General features: G+C 53.5%; 1 protein-coding gene across 1 annotated transcript; it reads left to right on the forward strand.

Annotated features, from left to right (window-relative positions):
* The first annotated feature begins 9,331 nt into the window (after positions 1-9,331).
* UBE2S (ubiquitin conjugating enzyme E2 S) lies at positions 9,332-13,726 on the forward strand. Its single transcript, XM_055310801.1, has 4 exons — positions 9,332-9,551; positions 10,093-10,240; positions 11,296-11,486; positions 13,236-13,726. Exons 1-4 carry the CDS (start codon positions 9,549-9,551, stop codon positions 13,563-13,565), a joined length of 672 nt encoding a protein of 223 aa, XP_055166776.1. The 5' UTR covers positions 9,332-9,548; the 3' UTR covers positions 13,566-13,726.
* Positions 13,727-14,231: the final 505 nt, after the last annotated feature.

Below are 14,231 nucleotides of genomic sequence, written 5' to 3' on the forward strand. Positions count from 1 at the left end.
AAATCCAAAGTCTGTGAGGCAGGTCAAGAGGCTGGAAATTCAGGCCAGCTTTTTGTGTTACAGCCTTGAGACAAAATTCCTTCTCTAAGTTACTTCAGGTTTTGGTCTTAAGGCCTTCAACTGATTGGACGAGGCCCACCCATGTGATCTAGAATAAACTCCTTTAATTGAAGTCAACTGGTAGAATTAATCACATCTACAAGGGGCTCCTGGGTAGCTCAGTTGGTTAAGCGTTGGACTCTTGATTTTAGCTCAAGACATGATCTCATGGGTCTTGAGATCAAGCCCCACATCAGGCTCCACACTCAGTGGTGTGTCATCTTGAGATTCTCTCCCTCTTCCCCTCTCCATGCTCAGATAAATTAAAAAAAAAATCACATCTACAAAATACCTCACAGCAACATCTGGACTGGTGTTTGACACAAGAGGTAGGAACACCACACCCTTCTTGTGGGGAGGTGCCCACTACTAGGTTGCTGGAGGAAGAAGTGTGATCTGTGTTTGAAAGAGCCTCATCCCCTTCAGTATGGTTAAGTGTTCACCACTGGCCAGATCGCACTTACTCAGGGTCACTTGCTTGGTTAGAGATTAGCAGGGCAGTAGGGGATGCATGTGGTGTATTCAAGTACTGCTGTTATGTTCACTTTTTTTTTTTTTTAAGATTTTACTTCTTCATGAGAGACATAGAGAGAGAGAGGAGGAGACACAGGCAGAGGGAGAAGCAGGCTCCATGCAGGAAGCCTGACGTGGGACTTGATCCCAAGACTCCTGAATCATGCCCTGGGCCGAAGGCAGGCACTAAACCGCTGAGCCACCCAGGGATCCCTGTTGTTTGTTTTTAAAGATTTTATTTATTTATTCATGAGAGACACAGAGACATAGGCAGAGGGAGAAGCAGGCTCCCTGCAAGGAGCCCAATGTGGGACTCAATCCTGGATCCCGGCGTCACGACCTGAGCCAAAGGCAGACACTCAATCACTAAGCCACTTAGGCATTCCTGTTATGTTCACTTGTAAAGTGTCCCCAGTGGTGATTATAAGGGTTGACTGCATATTCTCAGGAATCACCTTCAAAAAAAAAAAAAGATTTTATTCATGAGAGATACACAGAGAGAGGCAGAGACACAGGCAGAGGGAGAAGCAGGCTCCATGCAGCGAACCGGACATGGGACTTGATCTTGGGTCTCCAGGATCACACCCTGGGCTGAAGGCGGTGCTAAACCCCTGAGCCACCTGGGCTGCCCATGGAATCATATCTTTTCATTAGTGTTTTTGTCTGCAGATAATTAGGGGTGGGCCATGCTGTGCACCTGAGCCTGGGTTTACCAAGCACTCACAGATTCTCCTCCTAGATGCACAGAGGGCCCATACTTCCCTGCCCCCTTGAGCTCAGATGTGCCCTTGTGACCTGTGTGGAGTGGGAACCGAAGTACCTTTCCAGGTAGACACTTCTGAGAGCCAGTGTGCAGATGGATCCTCCTGGGGAAAACCCTGCTATGCTCACTGGCATTCTCTCAGGTAGTACCTGCTCTGCCGGCCTGGGCCCAGAATAAGAGTGATGCCAGATAGGGACTCCAGCCAAGCTTCAAAAGGTATGTGGTGTGAGGGAGGAGTAACCCTGTTCCTTTAACAACTGGGCCTTTGAGGCTACTCATTACTGCAGCATAGTGGGGCCTATTCTGGCTAGTACAGTTTGCCTGTGGAAGGGAAAATGGACATCTAGAGTTCGTCAACATAAATTCTTTTGTGCTTCTGAATTTTTGCGTCAGTGTACCACCTATTTTTAAAAAATCAGTTTGAACTTAAATGTAAGGGGTGCAGGCTTAGACTGGCATTCCCCTCACTGGGCACAGGCCCAGGAGTAGCTGGGAGATGCCAGGCTTGTCCCTTGGCCCTGCAGGGTGACCAGCTTCCCACTCAGAGTTGGAATGCCAGGGCTTGAAGGCATGCATTTTCCATTGAACACGGCCTGTATGCCAGTCCCCTACTTCATCTGTGTTCCACCAGGAAGAGAGCAATCTGATCCACATACCCCATCCCCTGTCTGTGCAAGTCAAGGATCAGAGTTGACATGAGCATTCCTGCCTGTGCGGCCTAACATGCTTAATCTGCAACTCCAACCAGTCAGTCAACACAGCCCCTCTGCAGCTATTCTTAACCTGTTTGACGGGGAGGGTTTGCGTGCTTCTGAATTCTACACCAGATGTCTGCATATGCTATGCCCTCTCCATCTTTTCACTTTGTGCTTTGAATCATTTCAAACTTGCAGAACAGTTACAAGAGCTCCTGTATACCCTTGGCCAATTCACTGGTTGTTAACATTCCAACACACTGTTTTAGGATTTCCTCTCCCTATAAAGATTCATTTTTTTTCCCTCCAGAAGCATTTGAGAGTGAGCTGCATACGTCAGACCCCTTGATCCCCAAAGGGACATTTCTTTTTTTTTTCTTTTTTCTTTTTTTTTTTTTTTTTTTTGCCAAAGGGACATTTCTGAAGAACAAGGACATCCTCTCACACATCCACAGTACAATGATCCAGTCCAGGGACTTAACACTGATAGAATCCATGTTTGACAAATGATAATTTTCTAATTTTACCATTCCTCTAGCATTGGCCAGCATTTGTGTGTGATCTTTCCAGGGAAAAGGATTCAGGACCTTCATCAGGCTGTGAGACACCAGTGATTCCAACAACAAATTCACCATAATGTTCAACTGCGGCAGAGTATGGCATAGCCTGTCGACTCATGGAAGTGGCATATCCCAGTGCCTATCCATACACGTTCCAGTTTTCACCATTTTTCATTATTATAAACAACACCCTGAGAGACATCTTTTGTGTACCAGTTGGTGCATTCACTCCTTTTTCCCTGGAATGAGCTCCCAGGACAGGAATGTCCGAGTTGGAAGGCAGTGTGTTTTAAAGATTTGCTACTAAGGGGCACCTGGGGGTCTCAGTCTGTTAAGCATCCAACTCTTGGCTTTAGATCAGGTCATGATCTCGTGGTCTTGAGATCCAGCCTTGTGTTGGGCTTGGCACTCAGCAGAAAGTCTGCTTGGGATTCTCTCTCCCTCCGCCCCTCCTCCATCTCAAATAAAATAAATAAAATCTTAATAAACAAATAAAGGTTTGCTACTCAAATGCCAAGCTGCAACCTCAAGAGCCCTGTCAGTCCACGTGTGTGAGAACTCCAGCCTGCTCCCATCCTCACTGGCACTGACCTGTTTAATCTGGGTGTGCATCAGAGTCTATGGGCTTTGCAGCCATTAAAGGAAGCCCCCAGGGCCATGAAGTGTGTTTGTATCCTTTGTGGAGACTGCCCTGCTTTCTAGGACTGAGCCTGCAGGGGGCCGGGCAAGCATTTTATTACCAGCGCATCCATCACTAGAGGGACAACCTGATCCATCTCGGGCGAATTCACCAATCAATGAAGGGCCCTCCCACCCAGGAGAGCTCCAACTTCTGCTCTCCGAACAAAAAGGGAACACGGGGATCCCTGGGTGGCGCAGCGGTTTGGCGCCTGCCTTTGGCCCAGGGCGCGATCCTGGAGACCGGGGATCAAATCCCACGTCGGGCTTCCGGTGCATGGAGCCTGCTTCTCCCTCTGCCTGTGTCTCTGCCTCTCTCTCTCTCTCTGTGACTATCATAAATTAATAAAAATTAAAAAAAAAAAAGGGAACACAGCTCTTGTTAATCACCTACAGACTATGAGCTTGGAGATTTTGAGGCCACCAAGGGCAGAGGACCCACTGGCAACCACAAAGGACGGCCTCGGAGATGAAGATGGAGGCCCTTACACAAGGAAGATGCTCAGCCACGAGGGGAGGAAAGGAAGTGCTCAGAAAAGAGAAAGCACCTGGTTTGGTTTGCCCATGGTGCTTTTGCAGACTGCAATGTTCAGGCTCATTCCCGCATCAAGACAGTGACGTCAGTTGCATCCCTGCCTAGAATGGTTTCCTCCAGATCTCCACAAAACGTGCTCCCTCGCATCCTTTAAATCTTTGCTCCAATTCATCCTTCTGGATGAAAGTCTACCCTGACCACCCTGCATCAGATTCCCTCCTCTGTGCTCCTGACACTCCTTACCCTGCTCTAAGCTTTCTGGTAACTAGCGTCATTTTGCACTACCAACTTTTCTTACAAACTAGCCCGAGACGTTCCCAGGTTCAGCACCAGGAGTCCTGCAGCTGGGGCAAACCAGGACAGCTGACCACCCTGGCTTCTGTGCTTACTCGTTTACCATCTCTCTCCCGACTAGAATGAAAGCCCCACAAAGCCACTGTTTGATTTCCTGTCTTGGTTATGGATACAGCCCAAGCATCTGGAACAGCACGTGGCAAACAGCTGGCACAAAAAAAAAACACAAAATAAAAACAAAACCCAAAACAAACACTTGTTGAATGGACGGGTCCTGATTGGGAGGGAGGGGTGTCCAAACAGAGGCCACTCAACAGAACTGCAAACACATATGCTCTTTCTGCAATCCCACTCTAGGGACTTCTCCAGAAAAGCTCAGGACTGTGCCCACAGATCAACGCTGAGGTGTGTTCACGACAGCTTCTAGCCACAGATTGAACCCAGCGTGAATGCCCACTGGCCAAAGAATCCTAGAACCCTTCCTTTCTGGAGCAGTGCAAGCAGAAAGTCTCCACACACCAATGGTGTGGGATGTGGGGATCCACCTCAGCCCAAACCACAGCGCCCAGCTGCTAGGTCTCCTGCCTCCACTCCCATCCACACAGCACCCCGAGCTAATGTCACTTTGAATACCAAACCCCCTCACTCAGACTCTTCACTGGTTCCCTAGGGCTCTGAGGAGCATGGCCTGAGGCCCTGAGGAGCCCAGCCCCTCCCTCCACCTCCATCCACACCCCATCTACACACTTTACCCATTTAAAGCACACAATTCAATGGTTTTTCATCTACTAAGAGAGTTGTGCAAGCATCACAATCTTAGGAGGTTTTCAGCAGCCAAAAAAGAAAATCTACACCAATGAGCTACCCCCACCTGGCTCAGGCAATCACTGTATGGATAGATTTGACGATTCTGGGCACTTCATGTCAATGGGATCATAAAATACATCGTCCTGGGGCACCTGTGTGGCTCAGTGGGTTAACCAACTGCTTCAGCTCAGGTCATGATCCTGGGCTCCTGGGATCAAGCCCCACGTTGGGTTCCCTGCCCAGCGGGGAGCCTGTTTCTCCCTCTCCCTCTGCCCCTCCATCCTGTTCATACTCTCTCTCTCAAATAAATACAATATTTTAAAAATAGACATAAAATATGTGGTCCTTTGTAACTGGCTGCTTCCCCTCAACATACTGTTTCTGAGTCTTCCTCCATTTTGTAGCTTTCGTAAGAACTGCGTGCCTTCCTGCCACCGTATGACATCCCATGGTGTGGTGATACTGCAGCAGATCTGTCCATTCACCAGCCGGTGAGCTTCTAGGTTGTTCCCACCTTCCAGTGATCATGAATAATGCTGCTATGAACATCTGCCTGTGACTTTTTATGTGCACATGTTTTCATTTCTCTGGGGTAACACTAGGGATGAGAATTGCCAGGTCACATGGTACCTGATGGATGAACGTTTGAGGAAGTGCAAGAATGTTTTCCAAAGCAGTGGTACCATCTTCTGTTCTCACCAGTTGTGTGTAAGAGTTCCATTTTCTCCACATCCTCTCCAACACTCGCTATTATCTGACTTTTTTATAATAACCAGCCTGGTGGTATGAAGTGGGATCTCATTGTGGTTTTAATTTGCATTTCCCTAATGGTTGATGATGTTGAGCATTTTGTCACATGTTTACTGGCCATCTACAGATCTTCTTTCATTGCTACCACCCTTCCTTCTCAGGATTACTGTGACACCCTCCTCCTGCTGCCTGGCCTCTGCCCTCACCACCCCTCTTCTCTATCCAGCAGTCCAGGTATCTGGAAAGATCAGAGTCAGACCACAGCACTCCTCTGCTCAAAGCCCTGCAGTGGCTCCCTATTCCCTCAGAGAAGAGGCCAGAGTTCTAACCATGGCTTCGAAGGCCCTGCGTAATACCCCTACCTTGACCGCACACACATCAGCCCCCCACTCCCTACCTGTTCCACCCACGTTGGCCTCCCTGCAGTCCCTCCAATGTGCTGATCCTGTGGCCCAGCTGTTCCCACTGCCTGGAATGCTCTTCCTCTGACAAGTGCATCACTCACTTCCTGCCTTCCTTCAGACTCCAACTGGAATGACACCTGCTTGGTGAGGCCTGCCCTGGCCGCCTGGCTTGAAATTCACCATGGTGCCCATATTACCTCTCTGCTCTATGTCTTCTTGCTCCCTTCCACGTATCCTAAGTTCTACTTATTTGTGGGATTTTTTTTAAAAGATTTATTCATTAGGGGGATCCCTGGGTGGCACAGCGGTTTGGCGCCTGCCTTTGGCCCAGGGCGCGATCCTGGAGACCGGGGATCGAGTCCCACGTCGGACTCCCGGTGCATGGAGCCTGTTTCTCCCTCTCTCTCTGTGTGTGTGTGTGTGTGACTATCATAAAAATAAAAATTTATTTTAAAAAATTTATTCATGAGAGACACACAGAGAGAGACAGAGACTTAGGCAGAGGGAGAAGCAGGCTCCACACAGGGATGTGGGACTTGATCCTGTGACCCCAGGATCACACCCTGAACCAAAGGCAGATGCTCAACTGCTGAGCCACCCAGGCGTCCTGTGGGATTGCTTTATGTCTGCCTTCCCCTGCTACAGGGCAAACAGGTACCCCATGCACCCAGAATGTTGCCCCACACACAGGAGGTGCCCAGTAAATACCTACTGAATGAATGAACACCTTCAATCTGTCAGGCACTCTGCTAGGGGCTCAGCAGAGTCCCTGTTCTCCTGGGGCTGATCCACTCAGAGGTAACATGATAAACATGTAAGCAATCAAGAAATGACAAATTCTAACAGACCAAGATCAAAGAGGGTGAAGGGAACAAGTATGGGAGTGAGAGGGAGGGAAGATGAGAGGAGCCAAGGCCCTGAGAAAGGAGAAGGAGGAGACTCATGTCCATGTGTACTCAGGTGAGACAGCCTGGCTAATACTGGAACCAACAGAAAGGCAGCCCAAGGGGGCCTTGGGGACAGAGTATGCTTATGGCAGTTTGGAGGTTAGTCAAAACATAGTGGGCAGAGGATGGTGCATGTCGGGATTGGGATTCCCAGGCTTGGTAAACACCGACCAAAGTATGACTGGAAAATGGCCACCCCCCTTGGTCTGTAGGTTGGCTCGGCAGAACTGAGTAGTGGGTCTGGTGTGCTGACCCACACGTCAAGGCGGCTGTTCAGGGCATAGGTGGTCCTTCCCTCTCCCCCACACCAGGTCCTGCTGACTTGCACTGAGCCCTGTCACTGCTCGCGACCCCATGTGCCTCCACCTGCATGGCTGCCAGGGCCTTCTCTTTGGTCTCTCTATTCCTGCCCATGGGCCAGATGGAGATGTACTCTGCTCAGAGCCTCCAGCAGTTCCTCCTTGATTGAAGGAAAGAACACTGCTTACTGTGGCCTGAACTTGTGATCTCACTGCTTCTGCCCTGGGCACCCTCCACTCGCCAAGCTTGCTTACCCAGCCTGCCAGCTCCCTGGTGGTGCCTGAAACTCAACGGCTGTGATCCCCTTGCCAGGACCTTGTGCCTGCGGTTCCCTCTCACTGAGTGCTCTTCCCACAGACCTTCCCATTGCCCAAAGCACTCCTCCACCCCGTTCTGTGCCCCTGGCCCTGATGTACCCTTCTGTAGTCTATCCCCCTCCAACAGGACAGCGTACTCTTGTCTGACTTTCCCAGGAGGATGGAAGCCTGACGACAGCAGGGCTTTCTTCCCTTTACTATGCCTATTCTCAAAGCATCCTGCCTGCACAGCCCCAGTGCTCGAGTCCAGAGTGGAATCCTACTGCTATCCACTGGACAGGGTTGTCACAGCAAGTGTGACCATGACTGAGCTCACCAGTCCCGCTGAGGAAGAACAATGTCGGTCCCACAGCTCTAGGTGCTAAGTAATAACCACTGTTATCCTCTTTGCCGTGGCCTTCCGATGACTACCTCCTCAGCCTTGTCCCTGCTGCTGGGTTGTGGTGGGGGGCGGGGGAAGGGAGGGCTGAGAACCCCTTCCTTTGGTGTCCTTGTGAACTCTTCAGGGGGAGTCCCCTGTACCCAGCATACTAAGACTGACGTTCAGTGCCTGGCCAATCCTCCACAACTGTGGGAGTCCTGTTCCAGGAGATCGGGCCCCACACATGAGAGTACTGGTGGTGCCAGGGGTCTTCCCATTCCCATCAGGGGCAGCACAGGCCTGCAGGGTGGAGGCCGAGGCCCCTCAGGGATGCCCGGTCCCCAGAGCAGGCCTGCAGAGTGGAGACCGAGGCCCGTCGGGGACACTGCATCCCCAGGGCAGGCCTGCAGGGCAGAGGCCCAGCGCCCCTCACTGTCAGGGCCGTGCCTCGACCTCCCTCCTGCACGTCACGAAGGGCCCGAGCGGCCGTCTCCCACGTGGGGGTTAACAGAAACGCGACGTCTTGACTGACGCCCGGCCCGACTGCCGGGCCACCAGCGGTCCAGCCCTCGCGGCAGCGCAGCAGGCTCTTTCGCGCCCCGGAACGCACCACGCGGGTCACCCGACACTACCCGCACAAAATGGCGCCGCACAGAAAAATGTAGCTGGCTGAGGAGGCGGCCGGGGGCCGCGCGTACCTCATTTGCATATACAAAACTGACGGATTTCGTTGGCTGCGAGCGGCTTGGCCTTCACTGGGAAAAGTCCCATTGGCTACCCTCCACCCCTCCCCGTCCCCTGGCTCCGCCTCTTCCGCCAGGGTCTGCCGCGTACGAGCCTCGTGACGCCATTCCACGAATGCGCGTCCCTATTGGCCAGGGAGCCTTCCATCATCCGTTTAACCCCCCTAGTCCCGCCCACCCTCGCCCCGCCCCGGCTCCGCGGCCGACCGTTAGCCGCGTGCGCGATTTCCTGGGCGTCAGTGCACGCGCGCGCACGCCAGGCCAAGGAGGTGTTTCATTCAAACGATCCAATCAACGGGCGCGTTCCCCCTCGCGTCTTCTGCTCCTCCATCATCCCTCCGCATTGCCCCCATTCTCCAGGGACCCCATTACGACCCCCGCGCGTCCCCATTGGCCGGCCCGCCGCGTGCCCCCCTCCCCAACTTCTCCTGAGTCTTCTTGCAGCTTACGGGAAGGGAGCGAGCGCCTCGAACGCCTAGGGCCGTGCGCGGTGACATCACGGGTCAAGGCGCGGCACTCCGGAACCGTGGGGGGGTGTGGCCTACGGGCGGCTATAAAAGGGCGGCGGTGCGCGCGCGGCCGGCTCAGTGCGGCCGGGTACTCGGGGCAGGCGGAGTTCTAGGCGCGCTGCGCGGCGGCCGTCGGAGACAGCCGGGAGCGGAGCGAGGCCGCCGGGGCCTCTCCAGGGCCACAGCGGCAGCAGTTGGGCCCCCCGCCCCAGCCGGCGGCCCGGGGAGAGCAGGAAAGGGGCCGGGGGGACCCGCCCCCGGCCGGCCACAGTCATGGTGAGCGCGGAGGCCAGGCCCGGGTTAGGCGGTCGGGGGGCCCCGCTGGAGGAGGAGGCGGGGTCTCAGGAGCCTCTCGCGGACCGTGTGTATGGGGGGGTGTCCCGGGCCTGAGATGGGTCACAGGCCTTCCTGGAGGCGGGCAGGAGTGGAGGCTGGGCGTCTCGCAGGTTCCCCGAGGAGAAGGCCGGGCTGAGCCCCGGAGAGGGCTCTCGGGCTTTGTGGCTGGGCCGTGGGGGTTCCGGGAGCAAGGTATCCGTCTCCAGCCCTGACTGGAGGTTTCTCCAAGGTTAGGTAGGGGAGGGGGCCGAGGTAGGCCTCGGGCACAGCCGGGATCTTTTTTGGGGGGAGTACCGGACCCACCCGCAAGCCCCTTGAAAGACTGCCCCCATTTTTGGCGAGAGGCCAGCCTGGGACGACCCTAGAAGCGTACTGGGTGGGGTGTCTGGGGCTGCCGGGTCAACACCACGATGGCCCTAGCATCCTATCTGCAGGAGGCCCTGCCTCTGCCGATTGCTCACTCCTTTTTCTCTATGTCCAGAACTCCAATGTGGAGAACCTGCCCCCCCACATCATTCGCTTGGTGTATAAGGAGGTGACAACGCTGACTGCTGACCCACCTGATGGCATCAAGGTCTTTCCCAACGAGGAAGATCTCACTGACCTGCAGGTCACCATCGAGGGCCCTGGTGAGTGTGGGACTGGAAGGAGGATGGGTGTGCTTATAGATATCTCCCCATCAGTACAAGAGTAGGTCAGAAAGGCAGACAAATAGCGTATGATTTCGCTTATACGTGGAACCTAAAAAGCAGAACCAGAACAAGAATAGGAACCCCCTGTTATAAGTTGGCTCTGCCAGGTGCTAGAGATACAGTGGTGGACTGCACAGAGACACACAAATAACAGAGCATTGCGTATATTTTTCCTGCAGGGAGTGAGAGAGCATTTAATGGGCACCTTACTGGGGTTTGTCAGATAGGGGTTCTCTGGGACCTGGAGGGTGGGCCCCCAGGACAGGGGAGGGAAGCAAGCCAGATGCAGTGTCACAGGAGGGAACAGTAATAACCAAGTGATCGCACATGACTGTGGAACCGTGCAGGGATGTAGTGAGCTGTTGCTACAAAGTAAGCTGAGAGGCAGCATGAGCATGTGGTGGAGGACCTTGTGATGGAGAACCTGGTCAGGAGCGGGATGTGGTGAGGGCGTCATTGCTCCCAGATAGGGGAGGGCCTGAGGCAGGTGCCCTGGATACTTGGTAGGAACAGGAAGAAGAGACTGATGAACGTTTAGGGCTTGCAGGAGTCTGGAAGGAGTTCAGAAAGGAAGCCATTGGCGGATTTAAAGCACAGGTGATGACTGCAGTGTTAAGTTGAGAGGAGGGGAGGACAGGTTCAGGAGGACACCAGGAGGTCAGCTGCTCAGGCTACCACAGTGCAGGGTATTGTGGGGGGACCAGGGCGTGAGGAACAACATGGGTCCAGAACCATTCACTGAGGTGGGCAGGCAGGAAGACCTGAAGTGACAGAACAGTCCCATCACTTGCCTACAGGCCTCCCAAGGAGATGGAAGGCAAGTGAGTGGGAATCTTGGGAAGGGTACATGACCAGGACACTTGGAGAGAAGAGGCATCCAGGGGTGGCTATGGGGCCCCTGGGAATCTCGCTTCTGGTGGAGGAGGCATCAAGGCACTGGCCTCACAGAGAGTCCTGAGCCTCCTGACTGAATCCCCTCTCCCTCCCTCCAGAGGGTACCCCTTATGCGGGAGGACTGTTCCGCATGAAACTCTTGCTGGGGAAGGACTTTCCTGCCTCCCCACCCAAGGGCTACTTCCTGACCAAGATTTTCCACCCCAATGTGGGCGCCAACGGTGAGATCTGCGTCAACGTGCTCAAGAGGGACTGGACAGCTGAGCTGGGCATCCGGCATGTCCTGCTGGTGAGTTCTGAGATGGCCCAGGCCTCCTCCCTCCTGGATGTCCCAGTGATGTCAGAGCCATGGTGCATTGTTTCTTGTAGTAAAACTAACTCTGAAGTAGTTGGGAGTTTCCATATAAAAAATCCAGATTTCCAGCTGGGAAGTTCTGGGAGGATTGGCAGTGCTTGACCCAGGACACTAAGTATGGTTGTATAGGTGGTGCAGTACCTGGGGTACCTTTGCTGTAGAAGAAGCAATGGGTTTGTATAATAGGATACTTTCTGATGGTACAAGTCAAGTATTTGGTTAGGGGTGTTGAGCTTTTTCCTAAGCTATAACTTATAAAATTCAACATTCTAAAGTATACAGTTGTTGGGAATACAGTAATCACAAAACTTGTGCAACCGTCACTGCTATAGTTCTAGAATATTTTCATAAACTGCTGTTTCTCAACCAGCAGTGATTTGTACCACCAGGGACGTTTTGCATTGTTAGGAGAGGTTTGTAATTGTATCTAGCAGGGGCCAACCAGGGGTGCTGCTCCACAGCCCCAACAGAGCAGTATCAGCCAAGCCAAGATGGAGACACCCATGATCCCCAAAGGCCACTCCCCACCCCACTAAAGCTGAAGAGATGTTTTTTTAGGGCGCCTGACAGGCTCAGTCGGAAGAGTATGCAACTCTTGATCTTGGGGCCTGGGGTCAGGAGTTCAAACCCCATGTTAGGTAGAGAGCTTACTTTAAAAAAAAAAAAAAGATAATTTTGTTTTGTTTTGTTTCTTGTTTTTTTTTGTTTTTTTTTGTTTTTTTTGTAATTTTGTTTTTAATGGAATTGCTGATGAGCCCCAGGGGCAGATGGTGGGGGATGGGGAAACTGAGTTTCCTGCAGGGCACTTGGGGAGAATTGAGCTCCTAGGTAAACATCTTTTTCTCCCTGGAGTGTCAGCCATGGCTGCCAGGGATCCTGGAGTAGAGCTCACAGAGTCACTCTGTGTCCCCAGGTGACCCCAGGGAGCCACAGCGCGGAGCCTGGGTTGGTGCTCACCCGGGAGTGAGCTGCGAGAGGGGCCTCTGGCTGTGGGTTCAGTGGTCAGGATTTGGCTGTGGTCCTAGGTCCCTGATGACCATTGGTGATGTTTGCTGGGTCTGGTGCTTTGTCTGTCACAGCAGCAAGGGGGAGCAGCTCTCACTAGCCTCAATCGCAGGTGACAAAGGTCTTGTCACCTGGTTGAGGCTAGGTGTGTTTTGGGCTTCACAGGCTCCTTTTCCCAGTGGCTGAAGGTAGAGGTGGAATGGACACCATGGTGACCCTGGTGGAGGGGCCACAGCTGGTATGGCCATATCCACCTGCAGGGTGTCCCTGTGCTTGCAGCTTCAGCCTACTCCTCAAGTTAAAGGGGGCTCATGAAGGGTATTGGGACTGGCTCCCTTCCTTGGCCTCCCTCTGGGTGCTCCTCAAGGATAGTCCTTCTTTATTGACATCCTGGTGCCTTTCTTGGCTATGATCCAGGCAGCTGGAGTCTAGTTGTGCACTTGGGATCCTGGTAGATTCAGTGGTGACCACCCTGAGTTTGTCTTGGGACTCCAGAGCCCAACATTGTCCTAAATTGTCTTAAATTGTTCCTGAGCAACCTCAGTCAAGTTCCTTCTGTGGCCTGTGCAGGGGAGGACACAAATGGGGGCTGGGCCAGAGCCTACTTGGGGACTGGTGTTGAGAACAGGGAACAGCCACTCTGGGTGTCTGGCCCTGACCTGGCCCATCTCCCCACAGACCATCAAGTGCCTGCTGATCCACCCCAACCCCGAGTCGGCCCTCAATGAGGAGGCAGGCCGCCTGCTCTTGGAGAACTATGAGGAGTATGCCGCCCGCGCCCGCCTGCTCACAGAGATCCATGGGGGTGCCAGCGGGTCCAGCAGCGGGAGCACCGAGGTGGGCAGGGCCCTGGCCAGTGGGGGTGCCACCCCCTCCACTGACCCCATGGCCCCGGGGGGCCCAGGTGGAGCCGATGGCCCCATGGCCAAGAAGCATGCGGGTGAGCGGGATAAGAAGCTGGCAGCCAAGAAAAAGACGGACAAGAAGCGGGCACTGCGGCGGCTGTAGTGGGTTTTTCTCCCGGTTCTACCCACCCCTGACCCCAACCCCCAACTCTGTCTCTAAGTTATTTAAATTATGGCTGGGGTGGGGGAGGGTGTGGGGGCACTGGGACCTGGATTTGTTTTTCTAAATAAAGTTGGAAAAGCACCTGCTCTGCCTCACAGACATCCCAGGACCACTGCCTCTGCCACACTGGGGCACTGCCCCACCCCTGCCCTTCAAGCTAGCCACAGGGCTGCAGCGTAGAGCCTATTGGAAGTCTGCAGCCAGCTCTGTCCAGCTGCAGCGCTGCGGGGAGGGGTCCCATGTCCCACGTGAAAGCTGGGGAGCTGGGCCTGCTCTTGATCACACCTGTCCTTGTTCTTTCCTGAAGTCGATGTGTGGCTTGCCTGTGTCCCTGCCTAGGACAGCCAGGTGACAGGTGTGGACCTAGCTGGTTGCACCTATCACCTGATCCAGCTCAGGGTGACAAAGCACGTTCCATGTGTATTTCTGCATAAGTAGCCTCAAGTCCCAGGCCTGAAATGCCACCCATCCAGTTACTTCTGCTCTGCAGTGTGGGCACAGCAAGCACAAATCCTAGGTCTTCAAGCTTATGGTGGGTTTCCGTCCCACCCACTTGGAGGAGCTCAGAAGCTGTCCTCAGCTCTTGGAAGCTCCCTGGGTCATTCC

Source organism: Nyctereutes procyonoides, unplaced genomic scaffold (assembly GCF_905146905.1).
Source record: "Nyctereutes procyonoides isolate TBG_1078 unplaced genomic scaffold, NYPRO_anot_genome, whole genome shotgun sequence".
NCBI classification, from domain to species: Eukaryota; Metazoa; Chordata; class Mammalia; order Carnivora; family Canidae; genus Nyctereutes; species Nyctereutes procyonoides.